This window comes from Oncorhynchus clarkii, chromosome 8, assembly GCF_045791955.1.
Source record: "Oncorhynchus clarkii lewisi isolate Uvic-CL-2024 chromosome 8, UVic_Ocla_1.0, whole genome shotgun sequence".
Taxonomy (NCBI): domain Eukaryota; kingdom Metazoa; phylum Chordata; class Actinopteri; order Salmoniformes; family Salmonidae; genus Oncorhynchus; species Oncorhynchus clarkii.
In genome coordinates, this window is record NC_092154.1 from 18,037,945 (window position 1) to 18,065,501 (window position 27,557).

Sequence of the window (27,557 nt, forward strand, 5' to 3'; positions counted from 1 at the left end):
CAATGTAATAACACTGTAATAGCATTGTAACAGTGTAATACCATTGGAATGGAACTATAATAGAATTGTAACAGTGTAATACCGTTGGAATGGAAGTATAATAGAATTGTAACAGTGTAATACCGTTGGAATGGAAGTATAATAGAATTGTAACAGTGTAATACCATTGGAATGGAAGTATAATATAATTGTAACAGTGTAATACCATTGGAATGGAAGTATAATATAATTGTAACAGTGTAATACCATTGGAATGGAAGTATAATAGAATTGTAACAGTGTAATACCATTGGAATGGAAGTATAATAGAATTGTAACAGTGTAATACCATTGGAATACAAATGTTTATATGATGGGGTCTAGAATGGGTTACTTTAAAGAAGTGGTGTAAAGTACTACTTAAGTCGTTTTTTTTGCTGCAATACTTAGCAGCACAGGAAAAATTGTCCAATTTAAACACTTATTTTACCATTTACTGCAACTACCTGGGGAATAGTTACAGGGGAGAGGAGGGCGGACCTCTGATCTGGCGGACTCACTAAACACAATTGCTTTATTTGTAAATTATGTCTGTGTGTTGGCGTGTGCCCCTGGCTATCCATAAATAAACAAAAACAAGAGAATTGTGCCGTCTGGTTGGTTTGATAAGGAATTATTTATACTTTTACTTAACATATTACTTAACATATAACCTATTTTAGCAATTACATTTACTTTTGATACGTAAGTATATTTAAAACTACTACTTTTAGACTTTTACTCAAGTAGTATTTTGCTGGGTGACTTTCACTTGTGTACTTTTTCCACCACTGCTTTAAAGCTTTTTTGTGACAACAGCTGATGTAAAAAGGGCTTTATAAAATACATTGGACTGATTCATAAAGGATGGTCGGTCTGTTCTCACCTGTGTGTCCGTGGCCCAGGGAGAGTAGCTGTGTCTTCCAGGTGGTGAACTCAGTCAGGCTAGACTCCAGCTCTCCCCTGACGTACTGCAGGCCACGGGTCAGACCAGGCTGGGTGTCAGCCGTGCCCTCTGGGGCGTTGGGGGTGAAGAGCTGCTCCACCACGGGCATCTGTGCCGCCACGGCACCCAGCCGGTCATAGCCAGAGCAACACACAGAGAAGTGGCTCCTGAGGAGGTGAAGAGAAGGGAGGGTTAGCAAATGAATAGAGCATGAACAGCAAGGTTATGCTTAAAGCTGCAATATGTAACTTTTGGGGCGACCTAACCAAATTCTCATAGAAATGTGTGTTATAGATCTTTCATTCTCATTGAAAGCAAGTCAAAGAAGCTGTAGAACTTTTATGTGCTCTACTTCTATGCATTTTTTACTTTCGGTTTTGTACACTAGCTTAAAACAGCTGAAAGTACAATATTTTGTGTTATGGAAAATGTATTTCACAGCGATTTAGATGGTATAATGTTTCTCTACACTATACTTGCTTGTTTTGTCACAAACTGAAATTATGCAAACTATTCTAATTTTACAACCAGGAAATGGCGGTGCATAGTGCACCTTCAAATTATTTAAAAAAAAATCTAACAAGATAAAATGAACAACTGATTTCAATATAGAGGATATCTTAAAAGAAAAGTAATGAAGACAAAAGCTCAATGCTCTTTTCTGTGTAATGCTATCAGTATTCCTGTGTAATGCTATCTTGTGCTCCTAGGCCTTACCAGGAGTGCAGCGCCCCCTGTGTGGACTGCAGTGCCACTGCATCCAGCTCCTCTTTCAGGATTTGGGTTTGACCCAACATGTCCACCACACGCCGACTCAGCTGGCTCCAGGCCGGGTCTCCTCTCCTCAGCAGACACCCAGGGGGCTGCCTCTGAGCCGCCATGGGGGACAGGCACCTCAGGGTGGGCTCCCTCTGCCCGTCTACCCCCTCCGTCTGCTGGGGGCCCTCGGGGCAGCACTGCAGCATCCAGGATAGCTGCTGGAGGAGGGTGGCACACTGCCCTGCCAGGCCCTGGGCCTTGATCACCCAGCCCTGGAGGGAAGCCTGGGGGGGAAGGCCACCCGTATTCTCACTGTGGGACTGGAGGTGAGCCTGGATGCCCTGCACGCTGGCTGTTAGCCTCCTGTATGTGTTTGAGAGAGGATAGAAGCCAAAACGAGTGTGAGAAAGACAACTACAGTTCCAGATACTCAGGCGGTATCCTAAATATTATAAGGCGTTGTAGGGAACAGAGTGCCTTGTCAGATGCAGCTATATTCAGAGATACTCTATCCAGATGGTAAGCTCTGAGGTGTAAGCTTAAAGGTCATAGGTTAAAGGTTAAGGTTCACCTGAGGTGGACCCACTGCTCTGTGAGCTTGGCCAGGCGTCGCCTTTGTCTGAGCAGCAGTTTGAACAGGTGGGAGGAGAAGCCTCGGCAACGATCAATGTTCCCAATCCCCAGCTCCTGGAAAACAAGCAAACACTTCAAAACGTCAGACAACAATTTCCAATTGCAGCACAGTTATATTTACTGCGCCAGACACCGTTAAGACCATTGAGATTCTATGATAATGGCACATAAATATTCGGTTTAGACCCCATTTAGAAACACAGTAACATTTCTCAATTGCAATTGGTCATTTCCTTTCAGTCTCTCACCTTCGCTGCGCTCTGGAGGGCAGTCATCATGGCTGTTCTGCGGGCCCACGAGCGGTAGAAGTACTTCTGACAGCCGTCCCACGCAGCACTCATCTCAGTAAACAAACTGAAACAGACAGTTCCATGCCACAGTCAACCGCCTACTCCATGACCCACTGCACAGCTATTCAATGACCTACTGCACAGCTATTCAATGACCCACTGCACAGCTATTCAATGACCCACTGCACAGCTATTCAATGACCTACTGCACAGCTATTCAATGACCCACTGCACAGCTATTCAATGCCCCACTGCACAGCTATTTAATGACCTACTGCACAGCTATTTGATGACCTACTGCACAGCTATTTGATGACCTACTGCACAGCTGTTCGATGACCTACTGCACAGCTATTTGATGACCTACTGCACAGCCATTTAATGACCTACTGCACAGCTATTTGATGACCTACTGCACAGCTATTTGATGACCTACTGCACAGCTATTCAATGACCTACTGCACAGCTATTTAATGACCTACTGCACAGCTATTCAATGACATACTGCACAGCTATTTAATGACATACTGCACAGCTATTTAATGACCTACTAAACAGCATCTTAAAGTGTATTGTCTAATATTCCAGGTGTGGTGTCTGTAGCAGCCAGGTGGGTGTGTCTTGTCTTACGTTTTCTCTGCCTGCTCCTGGGTCCAGACTGCAGCCAGGGCGGTCTGCAGCTCCAGAGGCTGCAGACACAGGGTCTCCTCTGGGTCCGCTGTCCTGTTCCAGTTCAGGCCCTTACGGTAGGACAGACCTGCAGAAAGACAGCAGCACCGTCAGTAAACTAAAATACTGCACAATATCAGTGTAGACTGACAGTGTTACCACAATGACATTGGCTATACTTGGGATAAACAGTTCTCTTTAGAGACTCACCAATCTCAGCCAGCATCTTGAAGAGGTCAGACAGGGCTCTCTGCTTCTGCTGGAGGATGTGTTTGACCTCTGACTTCTGCTTCTCCTTCTCGGCTTTCAGGTCGATTGTGAGGCTCTGGAGGTCGCGCAGGTTGCTGATGATCTCCCCTGAAATAAAGACAAATATCTTACAGTCAAAGCTATAATCATAGAGGGGCCTTTCCCCCCCACAATCTCATCGGAGGTAGTACATCTTAAGAAAACATTTCTCATCCAAAACCTGATGCCTTTGTTTTTCTCATCGTCATTCATGATGGATTCTCAATGAGGCAGCACAAGCAGACGTTCTTCATCTAAAACCTGTGACACCAGGCTTTCTCCAACCCTTACCGGTGAAGACATCCAGGTCCTCAGAGAGCTCTGGCAGAGGGTTCTTCTTCACCAGTGTCACACACATCTTCCTCATCTTCCTGGTGAGGAGGGCCAGGCGGCCCTGCAGAGACGAGGGCTCCACACCCGCCGGTCCCTCCTCTGGGGACTCACTCTGGAACACACATCACAGATACAGTATGTCAAGCAAAGTCATTGCAAATTTCATGAGAATGTACTGAAGAAGCTCTTTGTGGATAGAAATACTGGTCCAAACTGTCATTTTATGAGCCAGAACATGAATGTTTTTGTGTCGGAACAGAACATTGATACCATGGTATAAATGCCATATTAACATTGTGCATTATTGACACTGATGAAAGTGATTGTGTCTACAGAGGGCTGTACTGTACCTTTAGGTCTCTGGTCCTGCCAGGGAGGGTGTTCTTCAGGGCATGGTGAACCCTGTGGAGTGGGGTGTTTTCTTCGTTGGCATCCACACTGTCCAGGCTGGCACTGCTGCCCTGCTCCATCAGCGCTGGAGCAACTGGCCCGCTCAGCGCCGCCTCAAACTTCTTCACAAACTTAAACAGGGTTCTGGAAAACCAGAAGAGTGGTAGATATTGTAATGAACTTGTTGTAGTGGGAGACATTGTGCTTACTGTATTGAGTTCAAGCTCCAAAAGGTTTGGTATAACTTTATTTTTTTTACAATAAAATTTTGATATGTTTTGGCAGGTAGCCTTACCGGTGGGTCTTATCCACTGACTGTTTAATGGACCAGAAACTGACGTCATTCCACCTGGAGATCTTCACAAAGTCCTTGAGTTCCTTCTCAATGGGCTGGCGGAGCTGAGTGACTTTGGTCTGGATGCATTCTGAGAACTGTGTATAGTACTTATTCAAATTCCATAGGAGACGGCAGAGAGGTTCTGTGAAAGCAGGAAGGATTTCCTGTTCAGAACTACATCCGCATGTTTGAAAGGTCAACACCGGCACAGCCAGAAGAGGACTGGCCATCCCACATATGCTCTCTCTAATTCTCTCTTTCTTTCTCTCTCTCGGAGGACCTGAGCCCTAGGACCATGCCCCAGGAATACCTGACATGATGACTCCTTGCTGTCCCCAGTCCACCTGACTGTGCTGCTGCTCCAGTTTAAATTGTTCTGCCTTATTATTATTCGACCATGCTGGTCATTTATGAACATTTGAACATCTTGGCCATGTTCTGTTATAATCTCCACCCGGCACAGCCAGAAGAGGACTGGCCACCCCACATAGCCTGGTTCCTCTCTAGGTTTCTTCCTAGGTTTTGGCCTTTCTAGGGAGTTTTTCCTAGCCACCGTGCTTCTACACCTGCATTGCTTGCTGTTTGGGGTTTTAGGCTGGGTTTCTGTACAGCACTTTGAGATATCAGCTGATGTACGAAGGGCTATATAAATAAATTTGATTTGATTTGATTTATTACAAGACAGCCAGTCGACTGTATAAGTGCAGACTACACATGTACTGGATGTCTGACTATGTACGTGCCTCCATATGTGTGTGTGTGTAAATCTGACTGTGTGTGTGTGTGTGTGTGTATATATACACTGCTCAAAAAAATAAAGGGAACACTAAAATAACACATCCTAGATCTGAATGAATGAAATATTCTTATTAAATACTTTTTTCTTTACATAGTTGAATGTGCTGACAACAAAATCACACAAAAATTATCAATGGAAATCAAATTTATCAACCCATGGAGGTCTGGATTTGGAGTCACACAAAATTAAAGTGGAAAACCACACTACAGGCTGATCCAACTTTGATGTAATGTCCTTAAAACAAGTCAAAATGAGGCTCAGTAGTGTGTGTGGCCTCCACGTGCCTGTATGACCTCCCTACAATGCCTGGGCATGTTCCTGACGAGGTGGCGGATGGTCTCCTGCGGGATCTCCTCCCAGAGAGATCCGCCAACTCCTGGACAGTCTGTGGTGCAACGTGGCGTTGATGGATGGAGCGAGACATGATGTCCCAGATGTGCTCAATTGGATTCAGGTCTGGGGAACGGGCAGGCCAGTCCATAGCATCAATGCCTTCCTCTTGCAGGAACTGCTGACACACTCCAGTCACATGAGGTCTAGCATTGTCTTGCATTAGGAGGAACCCAGGGCAAACCACACCAGCATATGGTCTCACAAGGGGTCTGAGGATCTCATCTCGGTACCTAATGGCAGTCAGGCTACCTCTGGCGAGCACATGGAGGGCTGTGCGGCCCCCCAAAGAAATGCCACCCCACACCATGACTGACCCACCGCCAAACCGGTCATGCTGGAGGATGTTGCAGGCAGCAGAACGTTCTCCACGGCGTCTCCAGACTGTCAGGTCTGTCACGTGCTCAGTGTGAACCTGCTTTCATCTGTGAAGAGCATAGGGCGCCAGTGGCGAATTTTCCAATCTTGGTGTTCTCTGGCAAATGCCAAACGTCCTGCACGGTGTTGGGCTGTAAGCACAACCCCCACCTGTGGACGTCGGGCCCTCATACCACCCCCATGGAGTCTGTTTCTGACCGTTTGAGCAGACACATGCACATTTGTGGCCTGCTGGAGGTCAGTTTGCAGGGCTCTGGCAGTGCTCCTCCTGCTCCTCCTTGCACAAAGGCGGAGATAGGGGTCCTGCTGCTGGGTTGTTGTCCTCCTACGGCCTCCTCCACGTCTCCTGATGTACTGGCCTGTCTCCCGGTAGCGCCTCCATGCTCTGGACACTACGCTGACAGACACAGCAAACCTTCTTGCCACAGCTCGCATTGATGTGCCATCCTGGATGAGCTGCACTACCTGAGCCACTTGTGTGGGTTGTAGACTCCGTCTCATGCTACCACTAGAGTGAAAGCACCGTCAGCATTCAAAATTGACCAAAACATCAGCCAGGAAGCATAGGAACTGAGAAGTGGTCTGTGGTTGCCACCTGCAGAACCACTCCTTTATTGGGGGTGTCTTGCTAATTGCCTATAATTTCCACCTGTTGTCTATTCCATTTGCACAACAGCATGTGAAATTTATTGTCAATCAGTGTTGCTTCTTAAGTGGACAGTTTGATTTCACAGAAGTGTGATTGACTTGGAGTTACATTGTGTTGTTTAAGTGTTCCCTTTATTTCTTTGAGCAGTGTATATATATATATATATATATATATATAAGTATGACTATGTGAGAAGGTGTTGCGGTGTGTCCCACCTTGTCCATGCTGGCTGGGGGCCAGGAGGAGGTGGCAGTGGAAGTTGAGCAGCATGACTAGCCTGGTGTGGTACTCTCCCAGGGTGGAGCCCTCCATGAAGGCCTGCAGCGTGGAGGAGACCGTGGACAGGGACAGACTCTCCACACCATCGCCCTCTACTGGACAGAACAAACAGGACAAAGAAATGGAGCATGGTGAACCCTGTGTGTTGTGTTCATTAGGGCATGTAATGGAAAACAATTATTTTTTTAAATTCAACGAACGAAAATGTGTTTTTTATTGGACTAGTCCAGGTAGTCCCTTCCTGTTCTAGTCTGTTTTCTTCCGTTTGATGCCTAACAAAGACATCCTAGGGTCATCAGCAATGTGCAATAGTTACCTGCGCTGGTGCCCATCCTCTGCTCCTCCTGGTACCTCTCAACCAGCTGGTAGAGGGAGAACCAGTGCTTGGTGGATCTCTCCGTGTGCCGCTTCAAGGCATTGTCCAGACTGCTGGACCAGCAGCTATTGACGCCAAGGAAGAAAGAAAAGGTTAACCAACTCTAGTGGGTCGTATGAAACCAGACCCATTTTATCCCATAGTGTCACTCAAAATGCATGCTAGTTGGTCACCAATTGTCGACACTCCAATGACTATAATCTGAAATGATATTACATTATAAAAAGGTATATTGCATTGAAATACACAATAGTATCTTAACCAGGATTATAACCCAGCCTGCGGTTTCTGTTATTTACTTGAGCTCCAGTTTGCGCCACTGGATGATGAGGTTAGTGACAGGCTCCAGCTCCCTCCTCAGAGAGACCTTGCGGCTGGCGTTGTTCTCCCACTCCTGAGGAGGGTAAAGGGGGTTAGGTTAAACAGGGTTAGGTTAAACAGGGTTAGGGCCATGGATGGAAACATGGGCTTGCGTCCCAAATGGCACCACATTGCCTTCATAGCCTACTACGTTTGACCAGGACCCAGGTCAAAACTAGTGCACTATAGAGGAAATAGGGTGCCATTTGGGACGTATCCCAAGGGAGTGTGCGTGGAGACTTCCCTAGGATAGCTAGCCTGGTCCCAGATCAGTTTGTATTGTCTTGTCAACTCCTTTGGTCATTGTCACGACAGCACAAACTGTTCTAGGACCAGGCTTGGAAAGGGAGAGCAGCAGCAGGACTCACCTGGGCTTTGCTGAGCAGGATCTCCAGCCCGTTGAGGAACTTGGCCAGTGGGCTGGCCAGACTGAAGGCCATGATCCTTTCCATCACCACCGTCAACTGGAACAGAGAGATAGGCAGACTCAGCAACACTAAATCACCTGAATGCGCCCACAGGTGGTAAGGGTAGGCAACAACACATTTGCCACGCTTATCCTTAACACGAGAGTCCCTCAGGAGTGCGTGCTTAGTCCCCTCCTGTACTCCCTGTTCACCCACGACTGCGTGGCCAAGCATGACTCCAACAGCATCATTAAGTTTGCTGACAACACAACGGTGGTAGGCCTGATCACCGACAACGATGAGACCTGGTAGTATGGTGCCATGATGACAACCTCTCCCTCAACGTGATCAAGACAAAGGAGATGATCGTGGACTACAGGAAAGGAGGGCCGTGTATGCCCCCTTTCCCATCAACGGGGCTGTAGAGTAGCAGGTTGAAAGCTTCAAGTTCCTTGGTGTCCACATCACCAACAAACTATCATGAAGAGTGCACAACAACGCCTATTTCCCCTTAGGATATTGATTGAAAAGATTTGGCATAGGTCCTCAGATCCTCAAAAAGTTCTACAGCTGCACCATCGAGAGCATCCTGTCTGGTTGCATCACCGCCAGGTATGGGAACTGCTCGGCATCCGACCACCAAGCGCTACAGAGGGTAGTGTGTACGGCTCAGTACATAACTGGGGCCAAGCTTCCTGCCATCCAGGTCCTCTATACCAGGTGGTGTCAGCGGAAGGCCCTAAAAATTTCCAAAGACTCCAGCCACCCTATTATAGACTGTTCTCTCTGCTACCGCACGGCAAGCGGTACTGGAGCGCCAAGTCTAGGTCCAAAAGGCTTCTTAACAGCTTCTACCGCCAAGCCATAAGACTCCAGAACAGCTAATCAAATGGCTACCCAGACTATTTGCATTGACCCCCCACCCCCCTTTTTTTATTCTGCTGCTACTCTCTGTCTATTATCTATGCATAGTCCCTTTACCCAAACCCACATGTACAAATTACCTCAACTAACCTGTACATTGACTGGGTACCCCCTGTATATATAGCCTTGTTATTGTAATTTTATTGTTTCTTTCTTTAGTTTATTTAGTAAATATTTTCTTAACTCTTATTTTTCTTAAAAAGGCATTGTTGGTTAAGGGCTTGTAAGTAAGCATTTCACGGTAAGATCTATGTTGCATTCTGGGCATGTGACAAATGAAATTTGATTTGGCACTGGTGGAAGCGTCCACTCTGCATGGTTCTCACCTGGACTAGGGCGGGGTGCTCGGGCCACTCCTCCAGCCTCTGTCCGACGGCCAGGGCCAGCTGCTCCAGGACAGGCAGACACAGGCGGGCCTCACTCATGTTGGGCTGCTGGTAGAAGTCATAGGGCCCGTCTGGTTGGAGGGTCAGGCTCTCGGGGCCTGGGGTCCCCTGGACAGTGTTCTGGAGCAGGGTGCTGAGAAGCAGCTGGGTGCCTGTCAGCTGCTGGTCCATCTCAGAGTCTGAGGGTCACAAGGGGGACAGATGGTTTTAGACAAAGTCATAATGTTTTAACACAGCCAACAGTAGAGCTTTGGAAATATCCTAAAGACAAAAACAGGATTAAGTTACATGATATCATTCTGTAGGTAGGGCTTAAAAGTCCCAACATATCTCATTTTCAGATGTGTAATTTTATAGAAATGAATTCAAACATGGCGTGACTAAGTGTACTACCCACCCATGAGATGGTAGAAGCGTGACATCACCGGGGCTGTGGTCTGATAGGAGGAGACCAGAGCCCGGATGTGATCTTTGCTGTGATTGGCTGGAGTGCTGGTCTGGTACCACAGTGATTGGGTGTAGCCCAGACAGAGGCGCTGATGAACCTGTACCACAGTGTTCATACAGGCTGGAGACAGGAAGCCAGCCTCGTTGGGATCCTCTGTCACTTCCTCCTCCTCCGGCTCTCCTCTGTCTGCTGGTCCCTCCAGACTGGGCTGGGTGGTGATGTCAGCAAAGTCCTAAGTAGAGAGAGCAGAGAGGAAGAGGGAGAGAGGAAGAGAAGGAGAGAGAGAGAGACAGAGAGGCAGCTGAGTTATGGTTGCAAAGTTGAACAGGTGAGTCAACTTTGTAAAATGTGATAAACCAAAGCGAGATTACATTGGCTAGCCCTGAAAAGACTGTCCTGTAGTGTACCTTGTTGAACTGGGGGAAGCAGCGTCTGAAGTCTCTCTCCTCTTGCTCGTCCTCATTCAAACCTGTTCCGTGGAGTCTGCTGCGGTGGCGATACAGACTGGCTTCTAGCTGCTCTTTCTCCTGCGCACGCCTCTCCTGCTCGTCCCACTCATTCACCAGAGCCTGGACATATCACACGACAAACATGAACACTGGTTGGGCCACCTGTCAATCAATAGGATCAGACCACAAACACCAATCAAAAAGTTGACATCCCATGTTATCCAATCAAAACGTGTGACACTCACCTGACAGATGTGTCTGAAGAGTTTGAGTGTGTCCTGGTTGAGCTGACCAGTGGAGAGGGCGTGGCACTGCAGGTACAACAGAGCATTCAGGAGTAACGTCCCTGGCTCTGGGACCACGTGATCCAGGTCCTGCTGGGGTAAGAGCTTCCCTAGGCCCCTCAGAACATCCATGCAGCCCCTGGAGCACAGGTAGTCTGCCCTGGCTAGGTAGGAAGGCATGCTGGGGGACACAGAGGGGAAGGCCAGCAGGCAGGACACCAGCTTGGGCAGGCCTGGAATCGGGGTGAGGGAAGAGGCCACCTGGGATGCCACCAGTCTCATACCATGCCTCAGCTGGAGGATGGCAGTCCTCAGGGGCCCCACTACATCAGGGTAAAGCGGGTACTCCTCCGCCAGCCTCTGGGCGAAGCGGTGCTGCGAGGCCTGCCACACTGCCTCCTCCTTCAGCAGGCCCTGAGCTCCCGACCTGGATTTGGTGCCGCTCCCCTGGAGGGCCTTGAGCAGGTGAGAGAGCAGATCCTCTATGGAGGCCGGCTGGCCTATGCTGCAGAGGTAGTGCTGCAGCTCCTGGAACAGCCTGCCGTACTGGGGCTCGTTGGGCCTGCAGGCCTGCTTTCTGGAGAGCTCTGCTATCTGCTCCTTCACCTGCTGCATACGGATCCACAGGTACCTGCAGAATCATCACAGAGACAATGAAGTTTAGAAAGACCCTGTCTGGCAAAAAAACTGTCAACCAGAACTATCTGATCAACAACTGTAGCCAATACATAACAGTGAGTTCTTCTGTTATTGTGTATGTTGTTCACCTGATGCGAGGATGTTGGAAGCCATCAGTGGTGCTGCTCTCCTCCAGCTCAGCTCCAGTCAACAACTGAGAGGACAGACTGCGTCCTCTCCACTCCTCCTGCAGCAAAGCCAGCTGGGAAAGAGAGGCAGAGGCAACCTCAACTTCACATATAGGGGAAGAGAATGACACTCTATTCCAATGTTTTAAAGAGAAGAGACTGTTGATATCTCCCCTACTACCATACAGTGTGTTATGGATACAAGTATCCTGTGTGTATTTGTTTTCTCTCCTTCTGCCCTAGTCACAGGTGGCAGTCATCAGTCGCCAATCAGTCGCCACTGAAGACACACCTGCTCCTTTTCCCTTACCCAATCACATCCCCTTTCCCTTGTTTTCCCAATCTCTCTCTCTCTCTTTGGATTGAGCTATCTCTTTTGATTTTGCACCTACATGTCACATTTGTCCATTATTATGTGAGTATGTATTGTTGTGGTGTATGACTGTTTGTTTGTTGGTGGGAAAAGGGGGTACAAAGCCAAGTCGCCCATGGGAATACATTACCCGTAGGAAAACTTTGTCTAAGTACCCTAGTTAGAACTGGGCGGACCACCCACTGTATTTTATTGGTTAGTTAACTAGCTGTTCGTGAAGCAGGCTAGACTAGCTTAGGGTTCTTTTGGGGATACTTATTAGTTATTCTCTTGGGTCCAGCTCAGCCCCCCCATTACCGTGTGTTTGAACAATAAACCCCAGTGCTTGATGGTAGATCTAGGTTGTCTGTTTCTTTTAGTTCTCACTGTTCCTTTTCACTGTTATGATTTGCATGAGATATGTTAGGGGTCTCATTTCCATCTCCCTAGACTGCAGGGCCAAAGGGGTTCGTAACAGTGTTAACAAGATAAAAGAGACCGCAGCATTGACAGTGGCCCACCTCCTCCTGGGCGTAGTCCAGCTTGTAGGCCCTTTTCACGGCCGGGTCAAAGATGGTCTGTGGGGTCCAGGTCTTGATCTGCAGCAGGCCCATGTTGACCCAGAAGACCCCAGAGCGGACCAGCTGGCTGAAGCCCTGGACGCGAATGGAGCCCTGGACCCTGTTCTGGACAAACTGCTGAAGGCAGGTGAGTAGGGCGTCCAGCAGGCCTTCGGGGAGCTGGTTAGGGGGCAGGAAGTCTGTGAGGGTGGTCTGGACCTCCTGGGCGGCCACCAGAGGGTCCTGGTCCTCCACCAGGCTCTCACAGGTTTCTGTGTAGCTCTCCTGCAGCCCTGGAGGCAACAGCTCTGATATGGACTGTAGCTGCCGGCGCAACACCACGCCCTGCAGCCGCAGGTCAGTAGCCCTGAGAGGACCGAGAGAGAGAGCGCGAGAGTGGGAGACTGAGCACTAAAGCTATAAAGTTAAAATAGTTATATCAAATAGATATGAACAGCTGCTGTATATACAGTACCAGTCAAAAGTTTGGACACACCTACTCATTCAAGGGTTTTTCTTTATTTTTACTATTTTCTACATTGTAGAATAGTAGTGAAGACATCAAAACTATGAAATAACAACCAAAAAAGTGTTAACAAATCAAAATATTGTATATTTGAGATTCTTCAAAGAAGCCACTCTTTGCACACTCTTTGCATTCCCTCACAACCAGCTTCATGAGGTAGTCACCTGGAATACATTTTAATTAACTGGTATGCCTCAATTAACTGGTATGCCCAATCAGTTCTGTTGTGACATGGTAGTGGTGGTATATAGAAGATATCCCTATTTGGTAAAATACCAAGTCCATATTAATAGCAAGAACAGCTCAAATAAGCAAAGAGAAATGACAGTCCATCCTTACTATAAGACATGAAGGTCAGTCAATCTGGAACATTTCGAGAACATTTCAAGTGCAGTCGCAAAAACCATCAAGCACTATGATGAAACTGGCTCTCATGAGGACCACCACAGGAAAGGAAGACCCAGAGTTACCTCTGCTGCAGAGGATAAGTTCATTAGAGTTACCAGCCTCAGAAAATGCATCCCAAATAAATGCTTCAGAGTTCAAGTAACAGACACATCTCCACATCAAATGTTCAGAGGAGACTGCGTGAATCAGGCCTTCATGGTCAAATTGCTGCAAAGAAACCATGACTAAAGGACACCAATAAGAAGAAGAGACTTGTTTGGGCCAAAAAACACGAGCCATGGACATTAGACCAGTGGTATTCTGTCCTTTGGTCTGATGAGTCCAAATTTGAGATTTTTAGGTCCACCCGCCATGTCTTTGATACGCAGAGTACAGTAGGTGAACGCATGATCTCCGCATGTGTGGTTCCCACCGTGAAGCATGGAGGAGGTGTGATGGTGCTTTGCTGGTGACACGGTCACTGATTTATTTAGAATTCAAGGCACACTTAACCAGCATGCCTACCACAGCATTCTGCAGCGATACGCCATCCCATCTGGTTTGCGCTTAGTGGGACTGTCATCTGTTTTTCAACAGGACAATGACCCAACACACCTCCAGGCTGTGTAAGGGCTATTTGACCAAGAAGGAGAGTGATGGAGTGCTGCATCAGATGACCTAGCCTCCACAATCACCCGACCTCAACCCAATCGAGATGGTTTGGGATGAGTTGGACCGCAGAGTGAAGGAAAAGCAGTCAACAAGTGCTCAGCATATGTGGGAACTTCTTCAAGACTGTTGGAAAAGCATTCCAGGTGAAGCTGGTTGAGAGAATGCCAAGAGTGTGCAAAGCTGTCAAGGTAAAGGGTGGCTACTTTGAAGAATCTCAAATATAAAATATATTTTAATTTGTATAACACTTTATTGGTTACTATATTATTTAATCTGTGTTATTTCATAGTTTTGATGTCTTCACTATTATTCTACAATGTAGAAAATAGTAAAAAATAAAGAAAAACCCCTGGAATGAGTAGGTGTGTCCAAACTTTTGTCTGGTACTGTACAGTGCAAGCCCCCAAATTATGTGCATCATTCTGTCATTTGATATAGGTAGGGCAAGGGCTATTTCCCTAATTATAGTGCCAGTGTTCTGTATGTTGTGTACGGTGATTCCTCTCCGTAAGCTTGAGGTAGCATCTCCAGTGAGCGTACCTGAACTCAGCCAGGGCAGGGACAGCCATGTTGTCCCACAGCACGGCGGTGACGTCTTGGAGCTGTTCGGTCCGCTCCCTCCACTCCCCCAGGGTGACCCGGGATGAAGAGAGAAGGGATGTCCCCGTGGGGTCCCACTGACCCCCCATCTCGCTGCTGCTAAGAACCCCCAACATGCACCTCGACCACACTGCTTTGCTCAGCATGCCAGGACCCTGGAGGAGACACAGGAAGAGTGAGTGAACTCCTCAGTTAGAATTACTTAGTTGGAACACTTAAATTCAAATCAAGAAATAACTGATTGAAAACGGAATAGCAGGAAATTCATTTCAGTGATGTGAATTGATCCAAAATCCTGATGCATATCTTCATAGACAACATACATTGAGCTTGTTGGCAAGCTGTGAGCCTCTCACATCACATAGATGTTACAGTAGCTACCGAACCTACCATGTTTTCAGGTGACAGAGGTGTCTTGGATGATGTCATCTGTCCCTCGGAACACAGGGGGTCCCACTTCAGCCAGCGCTCTGGGTCAGAGGTCACACTGCTGCTCCACAGGGCCGCCAGGGCCTCTGATAGCAGATCACACCACACAAACTGCAGCTCCTCTGCAGGCTGGGAGGAGAAATGCAGGCACTACAGTCAAGTCAATACAGTTGCGTGTACACAGGCAGCCCAATTCTGATATTGGCCTTATAACCAATCACATCAGATCTTTTTCAGAGCTGATCTGATTGGTCAAAAGACCAATTAGTGAAAAAAATCAGACTACATCACTGCAGCACACTGGGGTGCCTTGTGGAACTCTCAGGTGTGCCGTGAAACATCTCCTAATCTCTAATGTTTTGGAACACTCATGTATAAACCTGTGACCTGTGGAATACACGTGGACTTTTGACTTGCGAGCATCAGATCCGGTCATATAGAACATTGAATGGCACATGGTTACAGCTATCGTTTCAAGTCGGGTACGCTCAGGCTGTTGTTGTTACATTTCATTATCATTTAAGAGGTGCGCATCACGAGCAAATGAATGTGTATAATTTGACTTGGTCTGTGAGAACCATCAACACGGGAAAGTCTGACTACTTTCAGCTGTACCACATCCTCTGCCATAGAAACAAACTGAGCATGGTCACTCCTTTACAATGCAGAAACCCACGGTCTTTAGCCAAATCTTTCAGAACTATTTTACCTAAATATTTCTAGCGTAGATTTGCAGGAAGCTCTTAAATTAATCATCATGAGTAAGATACTATGAAAATGGTTCAAATACACCCCATTTAATCGGTTGTCACAGAAAAAATATATAATTTGTAGTATGGATCTGATTAGGTCATTGCCACTAAATAAATTCATAGGGAATTTTAGATGTGCCGCAGAATTTTTTTAGCCCACCAAGTTGTGCCACGGTTCAAGAAAGGTTGGGAACCACTGGCCTACATGACACAACCAGATCTTCTCCTTTATGTTTGAGGCACAGATACAGGATTGTCCTCTTGAAGGACAAAAAAACCCAATTATACCGAGGGTAAACTGGTTGAACAACTGACCCGGTCACTGCTGAGGAGGAACCAGAGAGGCTGGAGCTGGCTGACGTTCATGGGGGTGGACTGGAGACAGAAGCGCAGGTGTTGGGAGACCTCGCGACGCAGGCTGTCCACGGACTCTCTGTCACTGTGGAGAAACGTCCACAGTAGTTAGTTATCTATACAACATAAAAACATGTGGTATTGTGAAACGTTTTATGTAATTATTGGTGCTTTTGTGTGATGTTTTTAATGTGCCAAAGATACTTTTCTGTTTAAAGTAAATTAGATAGACAATTAAGCTATTTGAAGCACTAATTAAAGCTCGATAATCCTCCATCCTTCATGTATTTCCTTCATTGACTCACTGTAGCCATCTCTTACCCCTGTGTGAGAGCCAGCTGCAGCAGGTCGGTGCTGAGCCTGAGCTGGTTGAGTACGGCCAGCTCCTCCATGAGAGGCCAGAGTTGGGCCCTGCGGCTGAGCTGCTGTAACACCTCCCTACAGGGAGGGGCGCTGTCTCCCTGCTCCCCCTCGTCATGCATAGAGGAGCGCACCTCCAGTAGGCCGCACGAGGTCATGTGACCCTGCTGCTGCTGCACGCACGACAACAGCCTCTCTAGGACACCTGGGATCAGGATATAATTGAATAATGAATAGTTGGAGAGGGATGACATCAACACTGACACAACTTTAGTATGTAGCACCAGGTTACCGGAGTTCTGGGGTTCTAGCTGGTTATTGGCCAGCAGGACCAGGCCCCAGGCTTCTAGCAGGCTTTCCTTGGTGTCCAGGCCCAGAGCGGCTCCCTGCAGGCGGACCAGCTCCTGTCTCCACAGGGAGGCCGTGTTGTCCAGCCTCAGGTCGCCCACGTCCAGGGTCCTGCTCAGGACTCTCAGCCGGGATGCACACTCGGCTACAGACTCCAGCTATGGGAGACAGCGATGAGTCAGACGGGTTAACATTAGTTTTGTATTACCATACTCTCAAGTCTTAAACATGAGGAAGCCTGGAAATCAAGGCTTGGTTATGCCAATCAATAACTGATAGAAGAGTTTCCAGTATAGGTGCTTGTTTCGGATAGTGTGTTGAATGCTCTCTCGCCGAGTAAGGTGGGTGTTTGAGACAGTGGTTTAAATGTTCCGTCTCTTTCTCTCTACCTTGAATGGAAGGGGTTTCCCCAATATTTTCTGGATGCCCTTCAGGGCAGTAGCCACAGTGACAGAGGTGGACAGGACAGTCTGGATGGCAGCTGACACTGTCTGGAGCTCCTGCTGGCCACTGGAACAGTACAATAACAAAGGGTTGCTATCATTACATTTCCAGGTAGAAAACACAAAGTCTGTGTCCCAAATGGAACACTTTTCCTTATATAGTGCAATACTTTTAACCAGGGCCCATATGGCTCTATGTAGGGAATTGGGTGCCGTTTGGGACGCAACCAAAACCACTTTTACAATAAAGTAAATTTCATTGATTCTACTGGCCAGGTCTTTTGGAGGATTCTAATATTACTTCTTGGGTAAAAAGGAAGGTGTTACTCACTCATGGGTGCCATCTCCCAGTAGTAGCTGTGGAAGCCGGAGGATGAGGTTTTTCTGCACCCACTGCCAGTGTAGCGAGAGGACCGACACTCCCTGGGAGTCAGCAGGCAGCGAGTTACACACCTGCCAGAACCGGTCTCTCCACTGCAGCAGCTGCAGGATCTGTGGACACCATAGATACTATTTATTACAAACAGAATTTAAGCCCAGGTTGATGACGGTTACTGAATGAGAGACATCAACTAAAATGGAATTACAATGATTACTAAGGTATTAACCTCAAACATGAGATGGTCAGATATGTAGGGCTGTCCAGTCTGCACGGCCTGCAGTGTGAAGGTGTCCCACAGGTCAAAGAAGGAGCGCAGGTGCATCAGCACTGGGTGGGGCAGATGACCAATGTCCACCGTCCCTTTAATGGTCAAAAAAACATATGCAACATTATAACACCAGCAATATTAGCATTAACCTTTACATTTCAGCAAGCACACAGTCACCAAGTCGAGCTGTACGGAAGCAGCACAGCGACAGTATGTACCTTTGGAGAAAGCAGTGGCCAGCCTCAGCGCACTGTTGTGTGCTGATGTCTTGATAGCACAGCTCCCGATTGCAGCCCTCTCCTCTCTGTCCATCAACAGTATGATCCTGTAAAGACACACATCACACCCAGGTTACTCAACACCACAGCCACCACGTAACCCCAGTTACTAAACAGCCAGACTACCGGACAGAGGATATATCCCAAATTGTTCCCTATAGGCCCTGGTCAAAAGAAATGCACTATACAGAGAATAAGGCGCCATATGGGACACAGCCAGACACATACCTGTTGGCCACTGCATTGAGAGCCTCCATGAACTCCATGTACCTCTCCTCGTCTTCAAAGTTACACGTGTTGGCCAGAATGTCCAGGTACTGCTTGTTCCAACGCATGTCCACCAGAATCCTGTAGTCATCTAATACCGACATGAACATTAATGTCAATTTCTTAACTTGTGAAAAGTGATTGTTTTGACGGGAGTTATGATATGTAATATTTGTGTAAAAGAGCTGGAGAGAGTGTTAGAAAATAGTTTAGTGACTAGTTTAGCCTACCTGTGCTATGTGGTTGCAGCAGCTCAGTGAGGCACTTTCCCTTCACAGTCAGCTTGCTGCTGAACATGGCCTTCAGAGCTCTGTTCCCTGCCTCCAGCTGCACCAGTGCCACCTCTGTAACAACAAGCGGATCTCAAAGCAGTCCTTAAGAGTAACACGCACCAAATACACAGACAGCAACAAAGCTCCACTGACCACAGAGCAGTCCCTTGACATAAACAGTAACATACATGGCCCTGGTTGAATAATGGTGCCGGAGGGGTTGGCTGCCGTTTTATGGGCTCATAACCAACTGTAATATTTTGTTTGTTTTTTTCGCATTGTTTGTAACTTATTTTGTACATAAAGAGCTTCTAGACATCAGAACAGTGAATAAACACGTTTTTTATTTAATGAGTCCGACGCGAAGGATATACTGCTTCCCGGACACCAGGCCCAAATCCTCATCATTCACGTGAAGAAAAGACAGAGATACAGGGGGCGAAGGTCGGGGTGCCTTGTGAGAATTCATAGGCGAGTGAGTAAACCGCCAATACCCTTCTATTGGCCAACGTTCAATCACTGGAAAACTAACTGGATGATCTACGGTCAAGACTATCCCACCAAGGGGAAGTGGTCAGATAACGCGGATGCTACGCTACATGACTGTTTTGCTAGCACAGACTGGAATATGTTCCGGGAGTCATCCAATGGCATTGAGGAGTATACCTCCTCAGTCACAAACTTCATCAATAAGTACATTGACGACGTTGTCCCCACAGTGATCGTACGTACATATCCAAACCAGAAGCCATAGACTACAGGCAACATCCGCAGCGAGCTAAAGGCTAGAACTGACGCTTTCAAGGAGCGGGACACTAATCCAGCCGGAAATCCATGCCCTCAGACAATCCATCAAACAGGCAAAGCGTCAATACAGGACTAAGATTGAATACCTACTACATCGGCTCTGACACTTGTCAGATGTGGCAGGGTTTGCATACTATTATGGACTACAAAGGGAAACCCAGCCGCGAGCTGCTCAGTGACGCGAGCCTACCAGATGAACTAAATGCTGGGGCCAAGCATGGAACTAAACACTTCCCTCTGCAACTGGATCCTGGACTTCCTGACGGGCCGCCCCCAGGTGGTAAGGGTAGATCCTCAACACCGGGGCCCTTCAGCGGCGTGCGCTTAGTCTCCTCCTGTACTCCCTGTTCACCCATGACTGTGTGGCCAAGCACAACGCCAACACCATCATTAAGTTTGCTGATGACAACAGTGGTAGGCCTGATTACAGACAATGATGAGACAACCTATAGGGAAGAGGTCAGAGACCTGGCAGTGTAGTGCCAGGACAATAACCGCTCTCTAAATGTGAGCAAGACAAAGGAGTTGATCGTGGACTACAGGAAAACGAGGGCGGAACAGGCCCCCCATTCACATCGAGTAGTGGAGCGGGTTGAGAGCTTCAAGTTCCTTGGTGTCCACATCACCAACAAACTAACATTGTCCAAGCACACCAAGACAGTCATGAAGAGGGCCCCCTCAGGAGACGGAAAAGATTTGGCATGGGTCCTCAGATCCTCAAAAGGTTCTACAGCTGCACCATCGAGAGCATCCTGACCGGTTGCATCACCGCCTGGTGTGGCAACTGCTCGGCATCAAACCGTAAGGCGCTACAGATAGTAGTGCGTACGGCTCAGTACATCACTGGGGCCAAGCTTCCTGCCATCCAGGACCTATATACTAGGCAGTGTCAGAGGAAGGCCCAAAAAATGGTCAAAGACTCCAGTCACCCAAGTCATAGACTGTTCTCTCTGCTACCGCACAGCAAGTGATACCGGAGCGACAAGTCTAGGTCCAAAATGCTCCTTAACAGCTTCTACCCCCAAACCATCAGACTCCTGAACAATTAATCAAATGGGCACCCACCCGGCATATTTACATTGACCCCCCCATTGTTTTGCTGCTACTCACTATTTATGATCTATGCATAGTCACTTTACCCCTACTTACATGTACAAATGACCTCAACTAACCTGTTCTCCCACACATTGACTCGGCACCGGTACCCCCTGTATATATCCTCGTTATTGTTATATAATTCTATTGTGTTACTTTTTATGACATTTTTTTTACTTTAGTTTATTTAGTAAATGTATTCTTAACTTTATTTCTTGAACTGCCTTGTTGATTAAGGGCTTATAAGTAAGTATTTCAAGGTAAGGTCTACACCTGTTTTATTCGGTGCATGTGACAAATACAATTTGATTTGGTAGGGAGTAACAAAGCTCCAAAAAGATAAAAAGCTGAAGGAAGGGCAGTGAATGAGCTCCGTACCAGGGGCGTGTTTGTAGCTCTTGGCCAGGCTGGAGAGCCAGGCGGTGCGGAGCATCCAGTCTGAGTGCGAGGCCCTCTCGGTGAGTAGCCTAACGGCGGTAGGCAGCAAGCGCAGGGTGTCACCATCCTCCTCCAGGTCCACCACGCCGCCGGAGAAAACCAGGCCCTCGTGCAGCGCTGCCCCGCTCTGCAGAGCCCTCTGGAGGTCACTCAGGCTCAGAGGACGGCTCCTGGTCACACACACAGGTCAAGCTAAACGTTAGCATTACAGCTGCAATAAGACCGGGTACAACTCTGGGGCTTAGTTATAATCTGTTTTTCCAGGTCTGGTCACATGATCAGGAAAAACACCTATGTCCAACCTGTGATCTATGAGTCTCACCTCTTGCCCTGCATGCTGAGTGTGTTGAGGCAGAAGGAGAGGACCTGTCCGTCGCGGAGGACCGAGGAGAAGCAGGAGTCTTCGGTGGAGAGCAGGGCTGAGGGGAAGCCGTCGGGCCACACCCCGGCACACAGCAGCCCGCTGCCCCAGTCCTCTGTGTCCAGGATGGACAGGTGGCGCTCAATCACCTCCTGGGCTTGCTGCAACCACATGTAAAACGCCAGTCTTTATTACTGACTTCAATTAATCTACTAGGAACATAATATAATATGAACAGAACTACGGTCTTGGACTGAGATATCACTGTATAGATAGATATAGGCTGGTTGTCAGTGTATATTACATCACAGAGACGGGCTAGTTGAGGTTATAGCAGTGGGAGTAGAGGATGTTCTATGATAGACAAGGTGGTGTTGGTTGGTACCTGTTGGATGGAGGTAGTGCGCTGGCAGAGGGAGTAGGCCTCCCCACAGGCGTGTTGCAGGGCACTGGGCAGGTCCACTCCTCTCTGCAACTGGCAGGACAGCAGGGCTGCAGCATGGAGCAGGGAGGAGACACATGATGCAGGGGAATCTGGATAGACAGAGAGAAAGGAAGAGATTCATACTGGAGGAGTCATACCATCTATAGATACCTTTGTTTTATCGGAATAATCAAACATGCAAACCATTGCTGATGTCCAACTGAAATCCTACGCATTTTGGAGAGGTTTCCCTCAGAGCTCACCCCAAATGGTAGCTTTGATGTCAGTGTGTATTTCAATCAGCAGGTCACACACACAGTCTCCGGTCACACCAGCGGTGTGGAGAACAGTCTTCAGGTCCAGAGTGTCCCAACAGACCCCCTCGTGTTCCCCTGGGATGTAGATCTCCACCCCTCGGTTCCGCATGGCTCTGGAGATCTCCCCGTGCACGGGGTCCATAGTCAGGAACAGCCTAGTGTCAGGCGAGATGAAGAGTTGAGACTAGGCTGTCCAAACAGAGTTGGTGTGTGTGTGTGCACAAAGCTTTGTATTGTACCTGAAGTTGGGGTGTGGGGTGATGGAAGGAGTGGTTCCATCGATGACCCCACGCTCGTTGATGGTCAGACACCCACTGGGCTCCAGCAGGGCATTCAGACGGTCTAACACAGAGGGGCTTAACACAAACAGAAACACAACACCCATTAACCTTACATTTACCATCTGCAACACACTCTGGTGCCATCCAGCCTCACACAAGTGAGAAGACCTGTTTACTGACACTGTACCAAGATCTTCAACTACCTTCAGTGACACATTTAGTGGTATAATTAGCTATATTGTGATCATTTAAGATGCAGGTCCTGCTATTGGCTGCTTTCCTCACCTGCAGAAGTTGACATTGTCCATGAGCAGCCAATCCCCAGCTTGCAGGGCCTGGACCAGCATGCCGTCCAGCCACTCAAAGCCTCCGTTACTCCAGCCATCCTGCAGCTGGGCCAGACGCTCCTTCAACAAGGTGAAGTCCATCTGCAGCTTGGACATGTCTGGAGGAAGGGAGGCAGGGTGAGGGACACAGTACATGGTGTTTATACTACTCATTCAGAGTTTATCACATGAAGATATAGGGAAACATTTTACTCTCGCAATGACATGTGCTGTGAGCAAAATGTTATGGTTAGTTTGCTCACAGCTCCTGCGTAGAATGACCTAGCGTAGAATTACCCATTAGCACCAAAAAGTTTGTGATTCTTAACGTCAAACAGTCCATAAATCCCCTACTCATACACCACCACTATGATCCTAGTGTTTGTCTGTTCCAGAGAGAGCTACACCCTCAGGTTGCTGCCTGTTCCTGACATTACCTGTGAACACCTTGAGTTTGGTGTTGAGCTTCTGCAGCAGGAGGATGATGACCTCCAGTTTGTTGAGGGCTTCGGAGGTCACCGTCCCGCCGGTCCTCTCCAGGCCCTCCTCCTTCAGCCAGCGACAGAACAGGCTCCAGGTCTTCAGCAGGAACTCTGTGTCCTGGACCCCTGCCCCGTCCAATGACATCAGACCTCGCCGCGTTACCATGGCAACGATGTAGTCCACGTTCTCCAGCACCTGCTGCCATGGCCGCACGATGTCAACCTGGAAAACAGACCCAACCAGCTTGTAATACAACCCTCTATATTAAGATATCAAGAGTGTTAATAATCCCAAAGGATTACTACATTTAGTTACCAGTTTGGTCTCTCTTTGAGTAGTTACCTGTTCAAACCCTCCCAGCAGCTCGGTGGTGTCCATGGCACTGTTCATGGCCATGACCCGGAGGCGGTGTCCAGTGAGCAGGGCCAGGAGGCGCACCAGGCTGGTCTTCCCGCTGGCCGTGGGGCCTACCAGCACCGTCATCCAGCCCATCTCCACACACTTCATCAGGGACTCCAGGGGCCGCAGTGCCTGGTGGGTGATAGACAGAGGGGGGTCGAGGGCCACGGGGGATCCACCGCTACGCTGGAGGACAGAGAATCCCACCTGGATGACAGAGAGAGAGGAGGATGAAGACAAGGGTTAATTCACTATGTGGATAGCTAGATCTGAATGAAAGATATGACACAATGTACAGCCAGTACATATGATTAATTCAAAGGATTACTTGATAATATATTTTAACCCAAAACTGGATGGAGTTTGCAACATGACTGACCTGCAGATTGAGTGGAGTGATGTGGAATTGTCTTGATCCGGTGTAAGGCTCAAAGGCCTCCCCAAACACCTTCCTGAACACAGATAGCACCTGAAGACAAAACATGTGATGAGATAAACAGGAAGTTTGAACACAAACCCACTGAGTAAAGATAGTGCATATGTACAGGAGTTGTAGTCTACATACCTGGGCCTTGTCTGCCTTGGTCCTCATCCTGTCAGCGTACACCAACCCCACGTGCTGACCCGGGTTGAAGAACCCTGGTGATTGGTCGGTCTGCATCAGCTGACACCAGCGAAACATGTCGCGCAGGTTGAACTCCCAGGGGCCTCCTTTTTGACCCCACTTCCTCTCCACAGATACATCAAGGACCAGCTTACAAAATCAAATAGAATACAACTTTATTGTCCATCGAAACTGAATTGTTCTTTTTACTGTCTTTTTAGGGGAACAGTGGTAAGCAATGTTAGTGGCTGGGCAAAATGGTGTTTAAGACAGCAAAAAATGACTAGTTGACTAAATATGGTGGCCAACACTGAATTTGGGGGAGTCCTAAAACCTAAAAGTCCCCAAAATAAACCAGAGTGACTGTGGTAAACCCCCACCCCCCACTAATGGTTATAAATGTGAGGAACATCAGCTGCTGCTCTACAGGCTGGTGGCCAGTGTCATTGGCTGGAACAGCGGGGTCAAATTGGACACATGTAATCTTCCCAATAGTCAATGGTCACAGAACAAAAAAGCCTATCAAGTAACAACCAGTTGTTTTGAAATAAATAAAATGGAAGCCAATGTAAAAGGACTCCTCTACCTACCCGGTTGTTGAACTGCACCATTTTAGAGATTATCTGATTGTCAATGTTTGGGAAGATGGAGTCTCCTATAAATTCCATGTCCTCACTGGTCAGCTGATCCACAAACACCTGAGAAAACAGTTGAAATTCCAATACAATTTCACAAAAATACTCAAATATATGTTCAACCATACTATTTATACTATACTATATATCTTACCTGAGTGAATCTGTTGAGGAAAGATTTGGGCAGGCCCTTGCGCCCCCCTCCTTGAGTGAAGGGGTTCTGGCAGCCGAAGATCTTTGTCTTCTCGTGTTGTACCTGGAAGCTCATGCCCAGCTCTGGGATGTAGATCTCAGCACGGTGGTCAAAGCAGGCGTTTAACCCCTCCAGCACGGACTGAGAGGCCAGGTTCAACTGCACAGAAGTAGAGAAAAATAGATACGTCATTATCCAATAATTGTGTCATACAAAATCGTATTCTTCTCCATACAATATTTTTCTCCTAAAGCTTTATTCTATTCTGGAGTCCCACTCAAGAATTGATGTAATCTGAAACAATGCAAATTCCCTCTCAAGTTGACATGTCTATTAACTGGTGAGTTAATATAAAAAAAACATGATTCCATACCTCATCCAGGACAATCCAGTGTCCAGCCTTCAGTCCAGCCAGGAGAGGGCCATCGCGCCATGCAAACTCTCCCCCTTTCCCTCCTTCCACAGGCAGGTCGGTCCCAAACAGGTCTGTCACATCCTGTCAGGAAAGGAAATTACATCATACATCGGTTTAGAGTGCTATCTCTGGTGTTTTTAATTCCTCCCTTATGGTGCTTTTCATTTCATAATATTATGCAATTAAAACAATAATAGTACAATATGACAATAACATGTACCTATAAATTCTATACTGAACAAAAATATAAAACGCAACATTCAACAATTTCAAAGATTTTACTGAGTTACAGTTCATATAAGGAAATCGGTCAATTGAAATAAATTCATTAGGCCTTAATCTATGGATTTCACATGACTGGGAACACAGATCTGCATCTTTTGATCACAGATACCTTTAAATAAAAAGTTGATCAGGCTGTTGATTGTGGCCTGTGGAATGTTGTCCCACTTGTCTTCAATGACTGTGCATAGTTCCTGAATATTGGCGGGAACTGGAACATGCTGTTGTACACATTAATCCAGAGCATCCTAAACATGCTCAATGGGTGACATGTCTGGTGAGTATGCAGGCCATAGAAGAACTGGGGCATTTTCAGCTTTCAGGAACTGTGTACAGATCCTTGCGACATGGGGCCGTGCATTATCATGCTGAAACATGAGGTGATGGCGGCGGATGAATGGCACGACAATAGGCCTCAGGATCTCGTCACAGTATCTCTGTGCATTCAAATTGCCATCGATAAAATGCAACTGTGTTCATTGTCCGATGCTTATGCCAGCCCATACCATAACCCCACCATGGGGCACTCTGTTCACAACGTTGACATCAGCAAACTGCCCGCCCACACAACGCCATACACATGGTCTGTATTTGTGAGGCAGTATTAGACTTTCTAAAAACGACATTGGAGGTGGCTTATGGTAGAGAAATTAACATTAAATTCTCTGGCAACAGCACTGGTGGACATTCCTGCAGTCAGCATGCCAGTTGCATGCTCCCTCAAAACTTAAGACATCTGTAGCATTGTGTTGTGTGACAAAATTGCACATTTTAGAGTGGCCCTTTATTGTCCCCAGCACAAGGTGCACCTGTGTAATGATCATGCTATTTAATCAGCTTCTTGATATGCCACACCTGTCAAATTATCTTGGCAAAAGAGAAATGCTTACTAACAGGATTGTAAACAAATGTGTGCACAAAATCTGAGAGAAATAAATGGTTTGTTTATATGGAACATTTTCTGGGATCTTTTACTTCAGGTCATGAAACAACACTCTACATGTTGCATTTATATTTTGGTTCAGTATAGTTTAAAAAGTTCAGACATTATGTAACAATACAACATAGTATTCACCAGTGGAGGTTGCGGAGGGGAGGACGGCTCATAACAATGGCTGGAAATAGAGTGGCATCAAACCATGTGTTTGATATCATTCCACCTATCATGCTCCAGCCATTACCACAAGCCCGTCCTCCCCAAGATGCCACCAACCTCCTGAGGTGTACACATGCAAATAAATAGTAATCCAGACAATAACATCCAACATTTGCATTATCATAGTAAAGAGCCCCAGTGAAAGTTTGAACAGTTTCTTACAGTCTGCTCCGAGAGGTTGATCCTGACGAGGTGGTTCCCTGAAGCCTTTGCCAGGGCGGCCACCAGGCTGGTCTTGCCCACGCCAGGGGAGCCCTCCAGCAGCACAGGTCTCTGCAGCTTCAGGGCCCTCAGGAGCCTCTGGGCGTTAACTGCTGTGGTGCCTGCTGCTAGGGCATAGTCCGTCAGGCTCCTGCTCTCACTCTCCGGGCCTGGCAGAACACAGGAAACATTCAGTTCCATTTTTACAAAAACAGATCCATTATAAACAACATGCTCTAGTCTAGGGTTGGGTTCTTAATGGCACCCTATTCCTTATATAGTGCACTATCTT

General features: G+C 47.4%; 1 protein-coding gene across 1 annotated transcript in view; it reads right to left on the reverse strand.

The window, feature by feature from the left end:
* The window catches only part of LOC139415050 (midasin-like), a 61,230-nt gene that overhangs the window by 9,322 nt on the left and 24,351 nt on the right, over positions 1–27,557 (reverse strand). Inside the window, exons 36-79 of the mRNA XM_071162809.1 lie at positions 27,227–27,435; positions 25,585–25,707; positions 25,173–25,370; positions 24,974–25,081; positions 24,345–24,533; positions 24,159–24,248; positions 23,723–23,986; positions 23,335–23,602; positions 22,857–23,016; positions 22,530–22,646; positions 22,237–22,445; positions 21,935–22,083; positions 21,511–21,710; positions 21,129–21,358; positions 18,807–18,920; positions 18,538–18,667; positions 18,250–18,356; positions 17,990–18,123; positions 17,713–17,873; positions 17,328–17,448; positions 16,883–17,096; positions 16,552–16,795; positions 16,192–16,315; positions 15,086–15,253; positions 14,636–14,850; positions 12,472–12,877; positions 11,560–11,672; positions 10,754–11,423; positions 10,467–10,628; positions 10,009–10,291; positions 9,552–9,790; positions 8,263–8,358; positions 7,834–7,928; positions 7,475–7,599; positions 7,095–7,253; positions 4,622–4,805; positions 4,287–4,470; positions 3,895–4,048; positions 3,526–3,672; positions 3,277–3,403; positions 2,605–2,710; positions 2,295–2,410; positions 1,682–2,086; positions 905–1,131 (exon numbers count right to left, since the gene is read on the reverse strand). Coding sequence (XP_071018910.1) covers positions 905–1,131; positions 1,682–2,086; positions 2,295–2,410; positions 2,605–2,710; positions 3,277–3,403; positions 3,526–3,672; positions 3,895–4,048; positions 4,287–4,470; positions 4,622–4,805; positions 7,095–7,253; positions 7,475–7,599; positions 7,834–7,928; positions 8,263–8,358; positions 9,552–9,790; positions 10,009–10,291; positions 10,467–10,628; positions 10,754–11,423; positions 11,560–11,672; positions 12,472–12,877; positions 14,636–14,850; positions 15,086–15,253; positions 16,192–16,315; positions 16,552–16,795; positions 16,883–17,096; positions 17,328–17,448; positions 17,713–17,873; positions 17,990–18,123; positions 18,250–18,356; positions 18,538–18,667; positions 18,807–18,920; positions 21,129–21,358; positions 21,511–21,710; positions 21,935–22,083; positions 22,237–22,445; positions 22,530–22,646; positions 22,857–23,016; positions 23,335–23,602; positions 23,723–23,986; positions 24,159–24,248; positions 24,345–24,533; positions 24,974–25,081; positions 25,173–25,370; positions 25,585–25,707; positions 27,227–27,435 — 8,244 coding nt within the window. The remainder of the gene's footprint in view (positions 1–904; positions 1,132–1,681; positions 2,087–2,294; positions 2,411–2,604; positions 2,711–3,276; positions 3,404–3,525; positions 3,673–3,894; positions 4,049–4,286; positions 4,471–4,621; positions 4,806–7,094; positions 7,254–7,474; positions 7,600–7,833; positions 7,929–8,262; positions 8,359–9,551; positions 9,791–10,008; positions 10,292–10,466; positions 10,629–10,753; positions 11,424–11,559; positions 11,673–12,471; positions 12,878–14,635; positions 14,851–15,085; positions 15,254–16,191; positions 16,316–16,551; positions 16,796–16,882; positions 17,097–17,327; positions 17,449–17,712; positions 17,874–17,989; positions 18,124–18,249; positions 18,357–18,537; positions 18,668–18,806; positions 18,921–21,128; positions 21,359–21,510; positions 21,711–21,934; positions 22,084–22,236; positions 22,446–22,529; positions 22,647–22,856; positions 23,017–23,334; positions 23,603–23,722; positions 23,987–24,158; positions 24,249–24,344; positions 24,534–24,973; positions 25,082–25,172; positions 25,371–25,584; positions 25,708–27,226; positions 27,436–27,557) is intronic.